Here is a 17,644-nt window from a genome sequence, read left to right on the forward strand (position 1 = left end):
AGTTTAATATTCTGTGTCAGTGTACCACAGTGACCATGTAGAAGCTGTTGTCAGACTGGTTCATATTTACTGATTTGTGTATAAGTTTTAAACAACTGGATATAAAGTGTTTTAATCAAATACTGTAAACATATCACTAATCTAGAAGCATAATTTTTTCTTTCTTTCTTTTTTTTTTTTTTTTGTGGTTTTTGGCCAGGGCTGGGTTTGAACCCGCCACCTCCAGCATATGGGACCGGTGCCCTACTCCTTGAGCCACAGGCACCGCCCTAGAAGCATAATTTTTTCAATACTAGATAATTTGTAGTCAGTTAATAATTTGGATACATAAAAAGATCCTATTTATAAAGCAGTTTAAATGAAAATCAGACTGATTAATATCTATGTTCTTATGTATTAAACAACAAAAATAACCATTATTGGTTATAATTGAAATCATAGCACTAATTAAGTACTATAAATCTCATATATAATCTAACATTGTTAGGAGAACTAGTATATCTCAACAACCTTGAACATACTTTACACAAGGAACTATGTAGTCACATAACGTATTTCTGTAACATCTTTCTTATTAGGCATTATAAGCTTCATTTGAAAAATGAAGAAGATGAGGTTCAGACAGGTTAAGTTACTTGTCTAATGTCACACAGCAGTTAAACTAGAATAAAAGTTCTGGTCTATTTACTGAGATGAATTTGGTACAAACGAGAATCTCCATTTCTCCAATGTTGTAATTCTTTGAAATGCATTAACAATTATATAAAATATCACCATTATCAGCTTCTAACATAATAGGGTTTAATAAAAAAAATCTAACAATATATGTTGAAAACCTTTCTGTGGCACATCACATTTAGTAAAACTCAGCTCTTCCCTAGGACAAACTTGAAAACGCCAACTGATGAATGACTCCTAAATAACAAATAATACACTGTCTTAAAAACAACAAAATTATCAGTTCACTTCTCCTGTTAGAAGTGTTTAATATATGATCTATGAATAAAATTTAAATAAATGTATTTTATATATAAAGTGAGTATGTATTTCTTCCAAACTGGGGTATTTTTGAGACTCAAAGGTGCCAGGATAGAAAGCATAAATTAAAAGTGTCCTAGGTGAAGTGGAATGCTTGATTAGCTTACCTATAAAGCAAAAGTATTCGTCAACTCTAAGACACAACTTAATACCAAACAAGGGAACACTTTTACATTGCTGGTGGGACTGCAAAATAATACAACCTTTTTGGAAGGAAGTATGGAAAATCCTAAAAGAACTCAAACTAGACTTCACATTTGATACTGCAATCCCACTACTGGGCATCTACCCAAAAGGAAAAAAAAATTCTTTTAGCATAAGGACATATGCACAAGACTGTTTATCACAGCTCCATTTACAATCGACAAAATGTGGAAACAGCCTAAATGCCCACCAACCTAGGAATGGTTTAGCTAGCTGTGGTATATGTATACCCTAGAATACTATTCAGCCATTAAAAAAGATGGCGTCTTTACATCTTTTGTATTAACCTGCATGGAGGTGAAACACATTATTCTTAGTAAAGCATCACGAGAATGGAGAAGCAAAACTCCTGTGTACTTTAATCTGGTATGAGGACAACTGATGACCTAGTATGCGGTGGGGGATGGGGAAAGGGGTGTGCAGGGAGAGGGAAGAAGGGAGGGAAAGTGCAGGGGTCCTGGGGTGTGACACACCTCTTGGAGACAGGACACAATTATAAGAGGGACTTTACCTAATGAATGCAATCAGTGTAACCCAGTTCTTTGTACCCTCAATGAATCCCCAATAATAAAAAAAAAAAAAAGAAAGAAAGAAAAGAAATTAAAACAAGTACAGAAATTACAAGAGCTGCAATCAAACTTTTAAGGTCAGCTACCAGTTCTCAGTATTACCTCTATAAAAAGTAGGTGAGAAAAGGAAAAACAGGAAAGTTTCCATCATATTTAAAGTATTTATTTTCCTTTCCAACTTAAATTTTTATAATGCTCGATCCTATGGAGTTGATTAGAAATGCCAAGTATGTAATTGAAAAACAGAGTAAGGTCAACATTACTTAAAGAAAGGTTTTACTTTTATTATTATATTTTATAATTATACTGATAAATCTACAAGATTGATATTTAGAATGTAAGGAAAATATAGACATAGTGATATAGCTTAAAAATCATTAATATGTTGAAAATCCATTTAATTCAATTTGTCTTGCAAAACACTGTGTGTGTCATGTCAGAAGATATTTTAAGAAGATATTTAAACATACCAACTGTTCAGGTATGGCCTCAAAGGTAGTACTCGTAGTATGGAGACAGCACAGGTCAGGTCTCAACAGTAGCTACACATGTCATGAAACCCAGTTTCATGTGTATCATTTTATCAGACGTTATTTAAGAATGTCACAAAAATAAAAAGTTGACAGATTTTCTTACTCTACCAGAAAATGGTAGATAAATAATGACAAAATCTTATTCTTTGGCTTCTCAAAATCCACAAGAACACAGCAGAATTACATGAATGGTTGTGTACAAAGATATCATTAATACACATCTCAGAAATGGGAAAAACAAGAGTATCTTTGAAAAAGCATGGTAAGCATCATATTTAGGGTCAAATATTGAAATAGCCACTGAAATTGGGAACAAGACAAAATGCTTGCTATAACAACTTCTATTCAAAAGTTTACTGAAGACCACAGCTAATACAATAATGCAAGAAAACAAAGGGTGTAATATATAAAAAATAGAATTATTGTTATTTGTATTATAGACGACAGGGAGCTTGGAAACAACAGAATCTCAGGGGTCCTCAAACTGCGGCCCGCGGGCCACATGAAGTGGTGTGATTGTATTTGTTCCCGTTTTGTTTTTTTTTACTTCAAAATAAAATATGTGCGGTGTGCATAGGAATTTGTTTATAGTTTTTTTTTTTTTTTAAACTATAGTCCGGCCCTCCAACAGTCTGAGGAACAGTGAACTGGCCTCCTGTTTAAAAAGTTTGAGGACGCCTGCTATAGATATATTATTAGAATCTATAAATTACTTTAGCAAGATCTGAGTGCAAAATCAATACACAAAATCAATGGTATTTCTTCCATATGTAAGCATAAAACATAAAAAGTGACATTTTGCAAAAGAATACCCTTTACATTTTTAAAGCATTTAGTATCTAGAAATATATCCAATGAAAGACATACAGGAAATTTGAACATAGGAAAATACAAAAATGTTGAGAGAAAATAAGAGATTAAAAAACAGAAGAATATACTATGTTCATGGATAAGCAGTTTCAACATCATAAAGATGTTAATTTTCCATAAACTGATCTATTTGTTTGATTCAATCTCAACCAAAAATCCAGTGAAGTTTATGTGTAAATTGACAGGGCTACTTTGGGGTGACCAAATATTTTTTAAATAAAACCCCAGAAGTGCAAATCATGAAAGAAATATATACATATATATACAGACAGACATATAAAATATATATATTTGTGTATGTGTATATATATATATATATATAGGCACCCCTACACATACCTGCATATATATATGTATGAAATATACCTATAAAGCAATATACACACACATATACATGTGCAGGTATGTGTAGGGGAGCCAAAAATTGCATAACACATTTTAAGCAACCTTGTTGGAAATAAAATCGATCATTCCCAAAAAGTATACAACCTGCAGGTAAAACAGATGTGCATAGCACGTCTAGGCATAACTTGACCAGTGATGGTAACTTCAATACAACCTCAAAAAAAATTAAAATTCAGATAACATTCCTTAAAATGTATACACATTTTTCGTACCCTCCGTATACACACAACATACACATACACACACAAATAATAACTGGACTATATTAAAATTAATAACCAGTTCATTCACTGACACCATTAATAAAAGAATAAAAAGGTAACTCACACGATGAGATATGTATGCTTTTCTTTCTTTCTTTCTTTTAAGATAGAGTCTAGCTCTGTTGCCCACACTGGAGCATAGCTGTTTAATCACAGCTCACCGTAACCTCAAACTCCTGGGCTCAAAGGATCTTCCTGCCTTACTCTCCTGAGTACCTGGTACTACATGCACAAACCATCACGCCTGGCTTTTTTTTTTTTTTTTTTTGGTAGAGACAGAGTCTATGTTGCCCAGGCTAGTCTCAAACTCCTGGCTTCAAGGAATACCCCCACCTTGGCCCCACAAAATGTTTGGATTACAGGCCTAAGTCACCATTTCCAGCCTAAGATGATGTTTTTTTAATATATATACAAGGGATCTTCAAAAAGTTCATGCAAAATACATGTTATAAAAATTTATGCATGGATTTCAAATTTTTCAGACTAAAATTAAGTCATACTTTTTACCACACGTCTGAACATGATCTAGTTTCAGGACTAACAATCTGAAAAAAGCCCCCTCAAAGCAACATGATTTTGCTAAAATGAAAGCAAAAATAAACATCAAATTTGCAAAGAAGGTTGAGGGGAAGAATAGTGATTTCACTGATGCTTTACAAAAGGTTTATGGTCAGCAGTTTACAAGTGGGTAACTCATTTTAAGAAAGGACAAGGCAGCACTGAAGATGAAGCTTGCAGCAGCAGACCATCCCCACATTAATTTTTGAAGAAAAAAAAAAAAAAATCAAAGTTATTTGTGCCCTAACTTTAAAAGACTGACAATTCACAACATAAACAACAGTACCAGCACAGATGTATCATTTGGTTCAGCTTACACAATTTAAAAAAAAAAAAAAAAAAATTAGGCTCGGCGCCGGTGGCTCAAGTGGCTAAGGCGCCAGCCACATGCACCTGACCTGGCGGGTTCGAATCCAGCCCAGAGCCCACCAAACAACAATGACGGCTGCAACCAAAAAAAAGCCAGGCGTTGTGGTGGGCGCCTGTAATCCCAGCTACTTGGGAGGCTGAGGCAAGAGAATCGCTTAAGCCCAGGAGTTGGAGGTTTCTGTGAGCTAAGATGCCATGGCACTCTACCCAGGATGACAGCTTGAGGCTCTGTCTCTAAAAAAAAAAAAAAAAAATTAAAGTTGACCCATCCACTCAATGGGTATCAAAACCATTGCATCCAGATCAACTCAGCTGCAGACAAAAAGAGCTTTCAATGGAAATTTTAATCAAGTATGATCAAGACACTGAAGCATTTCTTGAAATTAAAGGAAAAAGAACAAGAAGAATCTACAATGGTCATAAGAGATGAAAGGCAAGAGTTTTAAGAAGGAAAAGATGGCTACCACTATCAGATGCTAGAAGAAGTCAAGAACGGCAATCCCCATGGACACAATTTCAGTGAAGATACCAGAATCAAAGACAGGCTGCAAAAGATTGACAAAGCAGATACAAATTGATCATTTTACTTTTACTACTACTCATTCCATGAGGGATTTAAGACAAAATAAAAGTTTATAAAAAACCAAAGTTTTTTTTTAAAAAGGAGAAAAATAAAGAGAACAAAGCCATGATAACATTAGCAGACAGAAATATAAATCCTATATCCAGCATAGCTCTAAAAAGTGGACCAAAATTTTGATATTAACCTTTCTTGGGGCCAAGTGAAAGGGAGCATAATCAATTATAGGTTTATTATGTGTATTATTAATGATTAATAGTATACATTAAGTAAACAGGTCAGATATTGAAGAGAAGAATGACTTTTTCAACATCTGAAATGGGAGAAAAAGTCTTTCAACATCTGAAATGGGAGAAAAAGTTTCTTGTAAACATAGTGCTGCATCATAAAAGGGAACATCTCCAAACGTAAAACTCCCAATGCATTTCATCTGGCTGTTCCATGCAATATCACTTAATGCAAGTTAGAAACATCCTTGAGAGCAACTAAACAAGAAACTGAAATAATGCAGTTCCATTCTATGATCCACAGGTAAAATTTACCAATTAAACAAGATACTGAAATAACGCAGTTCCATTCTAAGATCCACATATAAAATAACTGGATTATATAGATTTAAGCACTGTACAGTGAAACACTATCACCTGCAATCATGATTTTAATAAGATCTTAACAGGTGAAATTCAAAGTTAAAACTTTTGGCAAGAACCAGAGTATAAATACTCAGGGGTTTCTAAGCACAGATCCTCACATTTTGGCTATTAGCCAAGAAGACAGTAAGGTTAAGAGGTACTTATAAAAAAATTAAGAAGTCTAACTAAAGTATATGCCTAAAAGAATGACTAACCACTCCATCTCTGCACAGAGCACATCAGAAGAGGTATGGCCCTCTCGTTCAAATTCTGTAGTGAAAAAAAGAAAAATCTGATCTGTTGTATATGGTAAGGAATATAAAGAGAAATAAGAGGCACAAGCAAAAGAAAAAAATTCTGCCTCTTTTTCTAATAGTTACACTGAATTTTTTATTACTTCTAGAAAGAAATTTATATGGCAGGGTAGAATTCTAAAATATGTTTATGTCTCTAATATTTCTTCATCTATTAGGTAATGGTATAAAATCTATTAAAGAACATATATTTTACATTTAAGAGATGTTCCTTGTTTTCTTTAAATGGCTATTTTTGTTTTCTGGCTTTTTTTTAGGTTAGCCACAAAAGGCCAACCCACAGAAAATAGGTAAAAAAAATAACAAACAGATGAATAACGAAATGTTTTAAACACATTCAGAAAAACTTAATGGTAAAAAATTCCACATTCTTTCCACATAGTAACTGAAAGTCAGGCTTTGATTTACCTTACTAGAGCAATGTAAACTGAAACAATAAATGAATACTAAAATACCATTGATAGTGGTTAAGATGTGATAAGAACTAAACTGACCTATCTTTACTCTTGCTTTAGCTCAAAGTAGAAAGTTTATAATATGCCTAATAATAAATGTAAGGTTTCAAAGTATCCATTCCAAGAAGACAGTTAAATCCAGAAACTGAATATCAAGCAAATTAGCAAAGATTTTTTTTTTTTCTGCAGGTGGTGTATGGATGCAGTTTTAACACTCTGCATACCCATCTACTAAACTTTTTTTAGATTTCTTTATGCATCATTTTTTTCAAAAAGCTTGATGATTCTTCCAAACCCTCTTTGCTAAAATTCACTACACAGATTACAAAAGCACTTAAAATATTGTATGTATTTAAATTTAGACAAACTGAATGGTATATTAATAAAAACAACCACATTTATACCAAAAATACTGCAATTTCTTACAGTCTCTTTCACATTCCTAAGCATCAATTTTCAAACATGAATAATTTAGCAACATTAAGAATAACGTTATACGTTTGGTGAAAACATCTATTATGGTAACTAACATTTTACTGTGTACATAAAAATGTCATTCTTTACAAATTGCATTTAGCATTTTACTTTATAGGTCAATTTTTTATGACATTCCTCTTTTTAATTCATAGCAACAATAAGGATCAGATACTCTAATTACAATAAAACATTTTGACTAGAAACAGGTATAAAATAGAATACTTAAATTAGAAATAAATTAAAATGTATAAAACAAAGGCATTTCTAAAACATATTTTAAAACAGGCATACTTATCCCAACCCAGAGTTCCTATCTCTTCAATAAGGCTAGAGTAGTACTGAGGAGGAGGAGGCAGTTCATACAGCTCTTGTCTATTCTTTAAAGCAGCTTCCTGTTTGAAAGAAAAAGAAAAAGCCTGAATCAGCTGTGTAACTCTAGACACTGAAAGGTTAGTACTTGATTACAAAACACAATTTCAAAATCTTCTTAGTGCCTAATTAAAATGTCCATTACTATCGCAGGAAATGCAGCGAACTCATTCCCTTTCTCATGAAAAAAAAAAGAGACATGAAAAAGTTAAAGGACTGTACTGAAGATCATGCAAAATGTCAAATTTTACACTATGAGAAGATTTTAATAATTCTCCTGGACTGTTATGCCTATCAGACATTTAAAAAAAAACAAAACTTTTTTTTGGCTCGACACTGTGGCTCAGCAGCTAGGATGCCAGCCACATACACCAGAGCTGGCGGGTTCGAACCCAGCCTGATCCTGCCAAACAACAATGACAACTACAACCAAAAAAAAAAAAAAAAAATAGCTGGGCCTTGTGGCAGGTGCTTATAGTCCCAGCTACTTGGGAGGCTGAGGCAAGAGAAGCTCTTAAACCCAAGAGTTTGAGGTTGCTGTGAGCTGTGATGCCACAGCACTCTACTGAGGGCAGCACAGTGAGACTCTGTCTCAAAATAAAAAAAATTTAAAAAACAAGTTGTAAAAAAAATTTTCTTTTCCTGATTCTCATCCTCAATGCTTCGCTATCCTTTTACTCCTATAGATATGATATTTGGTATTTTTTAAAAAATGGGCCTTTAAGAAAAGTCCAAGCTCCAAGTACACTGCCTGAACTGATATATTTGCCTATCACTGTGAACCATATCCCAACACACAAAAACCCCTCCTTATCACAATAAGTAACTATATACTAATTTCTGTCACTGACTTACATTCTACATTTCTCACCCACCAGGTGTCCAAGTATTATTGTCATCCATCTGCCTAGGGCTTTTTCTTGCTAGGCCCACCAATGAAATCTGCAAAATGCTTTATGGTCCCCTGTCCAAAACTAAAATTTATATATATATATATATATATATATATTTTTTTTTTTTTTTTTTTGCAGTTTTTGACTGGGGCTGGGTTTGAACCCACCACCTCCGGCATATGGGGCTAGAGCCCTAATCCTTTGAGCCACAGGTGCCACCCTATAATTTATATTCTTCACAAGCAATATAAACATCACTAAAATTGCTGAAGCTAAAAATGACCAATTAAAGTGGCTAACCTAGACAAATACCTTATTGGAAAACAAAAACAAATGTATCTATAAATTACTTAAATGTTCATATGATCTGGACTATCAAAGGTATTAGAAAAAATAAATATAATTTTAAAAATCATCCACATTAAGTAACAAAAATCAGATGATAACAAGTTCAAAAATCATTCTGACAAATATAACCCTCATATAAAAGGTTGAAATTTTTATGCTTAAAGTATATAATCTTTTACTATTCCTTATACTTTTTCTTATAACAGGGATAGGAGATTATAATATTAACTTGAGATAATACTAGAAAAACCAGATTTCATAAAATGACATTTCAAAATCAGGACTATTAACTGGACCTACTTTAATCTAGTTCTAAATATTCTTTAGGATAAAAAAAATTACAAAAGCAAATTTAGAAAGCTAAGAATGTCAGTAGTGATTTAAATTGAGGGTAAGCTGCTAGAAGGCAAGGCAAGCCTTTCTTATAATCTAAATGCCTAATGATCGCTAAAAAATTAGCCTGATGGGTCCCCAGAATAAATGTGTACTATTAAGATTATCCTCTACTAATTATAAAACAGAATGAATTAATATAGTATAGTATTTCTTTTGAAATTTCTATTTTTATTCTGAAATATTAATTATTGCTATCTACAAACTGAAGGTAAATGTATTTTGATCCTAACCTTATGACATTTATAAACTCTAATTTCTACTTTGGAAAGTCAGACAAGTTACTCTATAACCATAACAGAAAATAGGGCAAAGGCAGAGAAGTAACATGTTTTTTATAGAGAAGAAGGCAAAAGTACACAGCAAAAAGGCTTTACAAACAGAAGTTGAAGTTATAAATCTTGATTTTAACAGTCTAGTTCTGAGCCCTTAGTCTCTCAGTGAATCAGGTCTAAAATAGAAATCAAACAACCTACATCAAAGGGTTCTTTTAAATAAACTGTTCATTTATTCAATATATGTGTATACCCACTATATGCTTAGTTATTATTAGAAAACTCCAAAAGAAATTTATAACATTTGCTAAGTTCAATAGCTACTGATTTCGTTTGAGCATTATTCTCAATACCTTCACTGATGATATTATAGGAACCCTATTATTCACAACATAGACTAACATAACCTACACTAAAATGCTTACATTTTAAAACACACTATCTTAAATGAGCAATAAAATCACCAACTTTATCCATAATTTCTGAAGAAAGCTCTCATTTTTATTCAGAAATATAATAGTGAATATACTAAACCGAATCAGAGATTTGAATATTTTTAAACAAGTATTTCTTCAAAATAAAATAAGAGTTATGATTTATTAGTTTCAGTAATAAATACTTAATAGGAAATGCTACATATAGTTTTACTCTGGTTCCCTTAGTCTTTATATTTGTATACTTTTTAAAAAATTACAATAAAGAGACAAAAGACATTTTTCAAGTTATTCTCCAATGACAGGAAGATATAAACCAAATATGCTTTATTTCTTCACCTTACCTTTTTTAAAGTTATTATACATTATTATGGCCTTTAATGAAATTTATAATCAATTTTCCATCAAAATATCAACAACATTTTTCAAGGAATTAGAAAAAACAATCCTAAATTTCATATGCAATCAAAAAAGAACCCAAAGGACCAAAGCAACACTAAGCAAAATTAATACTAATACAAAAATAAGCTTAAGATGGTAAAGACTTACACGTAAGACCTGAAACAATAAAAAAAAAAAAAAAAAGAACAAAAATTAGGAAAAACTTTTCTGGACATCAGCTTAGGCAAAGAATTTATTACTAAGATCCCAAAAGCAAATTCAACAAAAAATAAATAATGGTACTTAGCTAAAAAGTTTCCACACAGTGAACAATCTCCAGAATGGGGGAAAATAACTGCAAACTATACACCTGACAAGGAACTATTAATAATATATAGACCAGTGATTTTCAACCATTGTGCCATGAGAGGATCTTAGGCATGCTGTGAAAGTATTTAAAGATCATTAAATTATTTTCAAAAGAAGTTCAAAGCACAGTAAGTCTTTTTTTAACTTTTTTATTTTTGATCAATATAATTTAAGTGTGCTGTGGAAGTTTAACTTATACCACGAGATAAAAAGGGTTAAAAAACGCTGAGATTCTACGGAACTCAAACAAATAAGAAAAAAAAAAAAAAGAAAGAAAAAAACAAACAACCCCATTAAAAAGCAGGCAAAACACATGAACAGTTACCTTTCAAAAGACTATATACAAATGGCCAAGAAACACATAAAAAATTGTTCAACAAAAGTAATCGTCTGGGAAATGCAAACTAAAAACCATAACGTCAGAATGGCCATTAAAAAGTCAAAAAACAACAGACATTGGTGGGATGTCTGGGTGAAAGGCAACATTTACCACTCTTAGTGGAAATGCAAATTAGTACAACCACTATGGAAAACAATATGGAGATTCCACAAAGAACCAATAGTAGATATACCATTCAACCTAGCAATCCTACTACTGTGTACCTAATCAAAGGAAAAGAAGTCTATATCAAAAAGACATATGCACCCAAATGTTTATCACAGCATAATTCACAACTGCAAAGATAGGGAATCAACCTGAGTGTCCAGCAACTGACAAGTGGATAAAGAAAATGTGGTGTATATACATACTAGACAATACTATTCAGACACACAAAAGAATGAAATAATGTCTTCCATAGCAACCTTGATAGAACTGGAGGACATTATCCTAAGGGAAGTATCTTAAGATTGGAAAAAACAAATACTGCATGTTCTCATTTATAAACATGAGATATAATGAACTTTGGAGACTCAGAAGGAGGAAAGGTAGAGGAGGGGTAAATGATCAAAAATTACCTGTGGGTACAATGTACATTGTTTGGGTGACAGATACCCTAAAATCCCTGACTTCACCATCATAAAATACACCCATGTAATAAAAAACTATATGTACCTCCCAAATCAATTGAAATAAGAAAATTAAGAGAAAAAGAAATTTATAACCAATTTTGATAATCCTTATTAGTGTTTATAAATAAATCAAAATTTAAACTTTAGAAATTGACTTTAAACCCTTGCTTCTGATCTAAAATACTTTATAAAAGCCCTACCTCAAAGAGCTGTTATGAAGATTAAAATAAAATTCAAAAAAAAAAAAATCTAGCAACTAAACACTCAATATGTGGTAGCTGCTGCTAGGAATTAAAAGTCTCATAAAGAATGAAAAGAAGTATCAAATTGTTTTCAATTGTTAGTATTAGCATTAGTATTTGTAATTTTGATATAAATATACAGATAGGAAAAAGCATAAGTAAAACACAAATAAAATATAATTAAAAATCATAACCCTGTAATAATGTTATTATTAAAAACATTTTCAGAATAAAGAGACACAAGCAATGAAGTAAAAACCCTTTAATGCTAAATGTGAATTGGAAGTATCAATATGAACACCTGATAAGTTATACCCTTTCTAAAATGTATTTTTTCTTTGTTTTGTCCACTGAAAATGCATAGATGCAACAGCAATGAACATACCAATTTCCAGATTGAGGCATCCAATACCCATGGCTCACTGGAGAAACGGCTGATTGCAGTTCTGGATAAGATGACTAAATAAGCCAGGGGCAATTCATGTCAGAAAGCAAAGAAGCTTGGGTAAAATAAAAAGAACTCAGAAGCCAACATGAAGAGGCTGAACTGACCAAAACTGGAAAAATGTAAGCATCAAAAGATAAAATGACTGCAATGTATTAAAGTTAATCAAAAATGTAAAAGCTCACAAGTTCATTATGACAGTTAAAAAAAAAAAAGAAAAATCTTTAGTTCCCCGTGGCAGTTGCTAGGCACCAATTCATTATTCTATAAATTGATTGTTTAAAAAGGGAAAAGAAACAAGCATTTATCCTATCTCTCCAATATGAGCTGTGCCTCAAATTAAGCAAATAACAGATGAAAATTCTTCCCTATGGAAGATTTTCAGCTAATAAATGCAGAAAATGGAATTTTAAAAATCACCATCTATAAACCCTAATGAAAAAGTGGATATAAGCAATGACTATCATCAGATGCTCAAATTGCTAAGTGATAGGCTGATGGGAAACTTCATATTAGGTAACCAAATGTATTGATCAATCTTAACTTCACTATAAAATAAGAACTATCTGTATCAAGTACATCCTGATGCAATATAAAGCACCAAGTATTCTTATCACAACAAACAAACCTAAATCTGCCAAAGTCTCCAAATCTAACTGCCAGATTACAAAGAATGAATATCTAACAAACCAAATCCAGAATGTGGGAAACTTTATAGGACATATAATTTGGTTTATTCAACAAGTAGATGGAATGGAAAAAAAAAAAAAAAAAAAGGTAGGGTGAAGAGACTAAGCTGCTATAAATTATCTTTATAAGTCTTATATAAGACTTACGAGACTTAGCAACAAAATATATGCCAAATTTTACTGGCATGTAGCCATATCTATTGTTTGAATACTAATACAAACAAAGCAGCTGTAAGAAATAATTATTAACTTTGCTGGAGTTATAATAGTATATTTTAAAACAACAAAAAGCACTTAGTTGCCAGAGTCAGAGTGACACATTTATGGAGGGATGAATATGATATCTAGGATTTCCTTTAAAATACTCTAGTACCCTTCTTCCAGAAAAGTAGGAGGGGAAATAACGATTGACAAAATATGCAAGTTAGGTCACAGGCCCATAGGTATTCACTATAATCTTCCCTCTTCTTGGTTTATGTCGAAAATTATTATACAAGTATTTTTAAGAAAATAAAATTTCAGGGCGGCGCCTGTGGCTCAAGGAGTAGGGTGCCGGTCCCATATGCTGGAGGTGGTGGGTTCAAAACCAGCCCCGACCAAAAAAAGAAAATACAATTTCAAAAAAAAGAAAACAATAAAATGTCCATAGGATAAACTAATCATGTATTTTATGCAAAAATGATTAATATTAATTATGCAAAAATGATCAATTACTGTTATATAACTGTAAGAAATGAAGCCTAATGAGTTCTTTAGAAATCTGTGCCTGTATACAAAATTATTTATATATCATATCTTCAAGTATGAGTTGCTCATTTCTCCTTAGAGGTTAAATTCCCCAATGGGCCAGAAGTATATTTTATTTCTTTTCTACTTACACGACACTAGGATCAAGGGTATTCAATTTATAATAAAATCCAAGTGGTTCCAACATACCATTCTATCTCTCATGCAATTCAAGAAAAGTACTATCAATATTTATGCATACAGTAAAATGAAACACTAAGAACTAAGAGCTGAGAAGATTTAAATTCTAACAATGTTAGTTTTTAAAGGAATTACAGAAAAAAAATCAAGACTTTCAATAACAATATTAGGAAAAAAACTTACCAAAATCATCTTCAACTCCATCATAAAGCTCATTAGATCAGGCGAGTGCTGCATTCTCTAGATGAAAACATTTCCAATTAATTTCATTTATACAATGAATAGAATATTCATTGTACTAAAATAAAATACAAGCCCATGCGAATATAAAAAAACATCGGTTGTATTTATATCTGAAAAGTGTAAGAAGTAAGGTATTGGTCATCAACCTTAGTATTCTCACCAATTTCATTTTGAAAGAATAATTATAGCCTTCAAATCTATTCTGGTGAGATATATTGATTTATATAAGAATGTCAGTTAAAACCTCACATTCCTCTGTTCTTTTCACCACTGTTTTACTGCCATATTTAGCAAATCTAGCAAACTATATCATTATTTTTTAAAAAGTGGTATGAGAGTGATGTGATTAGAGAGAAGCGTAAAACGTAAAAATCAGGAAATAAATGAACAATAACTAATCAACAGTACACTCTACTTTCTTTTCCTTTCCCTTAAAAACTACATATAAGTGTTATTTTCATCCTTTCACAACTATCCCATATTAATTCAAAAGGAAACAGTCATTCATTAAAGTAAAACCTATTATAATAGAGTGGCAAAAAGAAAATAACCTCTGAAGTAGAATATTTAAGATTTAAAGTTTCATTTCCTTAAGCTCTTTCATTCTTGTCTATATAACAGACAAGATCAAGATGGTTAACTAGGTTGACCACACATAGACAGTATGTGCTTCCTCCACAGAGAGAAACCACCAAAAAAGAGCAGATTCTAATATCTTGAACGGATCATCTAGAAGAGAACACTAGGATTCGCCAGGGAAACAATGGGAAGCATAAAAAGTTAGGTGCAGGATGGGGGCCTCAGGGCAACTTGCCTGGCCAGGGGCAGCTAACAGCCAGGAGCAGCTCTTAAATGCATAAAACAATAAAACAGAAGTCTCTGGGGCTCCACTCTCCAAAATGAGGGGTCTTGACTACAAGAGAATCCCCTGTCCCAGGCAGGTCTCAGGCCTAACAGAGGGAGCGGCTTAGAGACTGCTCAGAGACATTGTCCCAGAAAGGGAACTCAGGGGGAACCCCACAGACATCTAAACCTAAAGCAGCTTGAACCAGATGCCATCCTGATAGCCTGCATACCAGGGAACCCCAGGCACACCTCCAGCCACTGCCTGGGTCCAAGGATTATATAGCCCTGGGAAGGTCTCCATAGCACTGCTGTAGGCTGCAGGTGAGACTGAGATGTACATGAATAGCATTTTCCAGTTTCTCACTCATGGTAATGCCTGGCTGAGGCCCCAGCCTTTCCTGTTGCAAGTTCAAAGCAACGTTTTGTGAGTCTGACAAACAGCAGTGCCCAACTCTTGGACTGTGTGTGCACTTGACACACAGCTGCAGCCCGTCTGGCTGAAGAGGGGCAAGAAAATTAGGTTTTTCTGCACTCATCTGTGATAGTGTCCACCATCCTGCAGTTGGATGCTATGGGACCAAGTCTCAAGTGCACTTCACCCCTTCCCCCCCCCCCCCCGCACCCGTTTCCTGCCAGCACAGCCTACCTAAGAAAGGCCCTGCCCTCTTTGGCCACATGCCCAGGGCACCACTTTAGGTGTGTTCTGAAGCCAGGCAGTGCCCCCGACTTGGGCTGAATTTGGGCTGACCCAGGCCTGCCCAGCTGGAAAGCCCAAGTTCTCCTACCTACTCCGAGGACAATTTTTACCATACTGCTATAAGTTGCAATGAGAAAGACACAAGTAGATGGCACTCTGCCCAGCATATTCTCCAAAATGTCTGCCTGAAAGAGGTCCCACCATCTCTAGTCACAGGCCCAAGGTACTATTTTGGAAAAGTACAGCTAGGCAACCTGAGAAGGGACATACATGGAGATGGCACCCTCCTCTTTCAGCCACCCAAATGTGGATATAGACGAGCTTTGGGTATGGTAAGCTGTAAGTCCCAGGCTTACGAGGGGAAATACACTCTCAAGAGTACTCTGCTTACCATGCCTGCATTCTGCACAGACAATGTGAGCTCGTTTCCTTCCTTTCATGGACAAGCAGCTGTTGGGACCTGGGAATCTCAGTCCCTGGGTCTCTACATTGCTGGCTCCACAACCAACACGCCCTAGTACCAACTCAGACCATAGGAGCCTTAGGAAGGGACCACTGGGTCCAGGGGGAATTATAGATCTCTCGGAGTTTACGCATTCAAAGTGGGCCACTTTCAGCTCAGAGCACACCGCAGGCCAATCAGGACGAAGGGAACCAGAGAACCAACCATCCACTATTTGGGGCCTTCTCATCCTCCTCCCCTCCTCTGACCACTTCTCCGAAGGCAGCCTCCACTTTGGACTGGTCAGGGATCCACAAGAAGATTTATTAGCCAGGGCACTTAGCAGCCCGCTGTCTTACTGTGACAGTACCTGTCACACCCAGGATTCCACAGAACTTGGGATGCACTCTAAGAAGACATGGCAAGTGCTTTTGTGTTCCCTGAGGACTAAACCTACTGCCTCAGCTGAGGGAGGACAGCACTAGCAGTCTTTCTCGGAGCTGCATATATCTTCTCTTGGAGGAGCCTTCCTCCTTGGAGGTGGATCCCTGGCATAACCACACCTCCCCTACTAGAGCATTTCAGCTACAGCCCACAGCCAGTCTGGTAGCCCTGCACAGAACAGGGGGAACTGCTCCCATCACCACTGCTACAGCTGGTCAAGGTAGAAGCTGAGAGTCTGGGTGTTTCTGTACCCCTGAAGGACAGAGATAACTGTCACTTGGGAGGAAGGTGTGAAGGAAGGTGTCTAGGGAAGAAGACTAGAGGAGAAGAAATTAGCATTAAGAACTCTGGCAATATGAAAAAACAGGCTCTCTCTCAACACCCCAAAGGATCACATTAACGTTCCAACAATGAACTCCAAAAGGAAATACTTGAAATGTCAGATACAGAATTCAAAATATGGACCACAGATAAGCTCAGTGGAATCACAAAGATATAAATAAACAAACAATAATTTAGGACATGAATAAAAAATTCACTAAAGAGGGCGGCGCCTGTGGCTCAGTCAGTAAGGCGCCGGCCCCATATACCGAGGGTGGCGGGTTCAAACCCGGCCCCAGCCAAACTGCAACCAAAAAATAGCCGGGCGTTGTGGTGGGCGCCTGTAGTCCCAGCTACTCGGGAGGCTGAGGCAGGAGAATCGCTTAAGCCCAGGAGTTGGAGGTTGCTGTGAGCTTTGTGAGGCCACGGCACTCTACCGAGGGCAGTAAAGTGAGACTCTGTCTCTACAAAAAAAAAAAAAAAAAAAAATTCACTAAAGAGACAGATAACCTTAAAAAAAGCCCAGAACATCTGGAAATCATAGTCAGTGGGCAATTTCAAAATACGATGGAAAGTCTTAACAACAAACTAAACTAAACATAATGAAG

The 17,644-nt window shown here is 34.7% G+C and overlaps 1 protein-coding gene across 1 annotated transcript in view; it reads right to left on the reverse strand.

Annotated features, from left to right (window-relative positions):
- The window catches only part of FANCL (FA complementation group L), a 78,641-nt gene that overhangs the window by 36,278 nt on the left and 24,719 nt on the right, over positions 1-17,644 (reverse strand). Inside the window, exons 4-5 of the mRNA XM_053587547.1 lie at positions 14,227-14,283; positions 7,559-7,659 (exon numbers count right to left, since the gene is read on the reverse strand). Of these exons, the coding sequence (XP_053443522.1) occupies positions 7,559-7,659; positions 14,227-14,283 (158 nt within the window). The remainder of the gene's footprint in view (positions 1-7,558; positions 7,660-14,226; positions 14,284-17,644) is intronic.

This window comes from Nycticebus coucang, chromosome 4, assembly GCF_027406575.1.
Source record: "Nycticebus coucang isolate mNycCou1 chromosome 4, mNycCou1.pri, whole genome shotgun sequence".
NCBI lineage: Eukaryota > Metazoa > Chordata > Mammalia > Primates > Lorisidae > Nycticebus > Nycticebus coucang.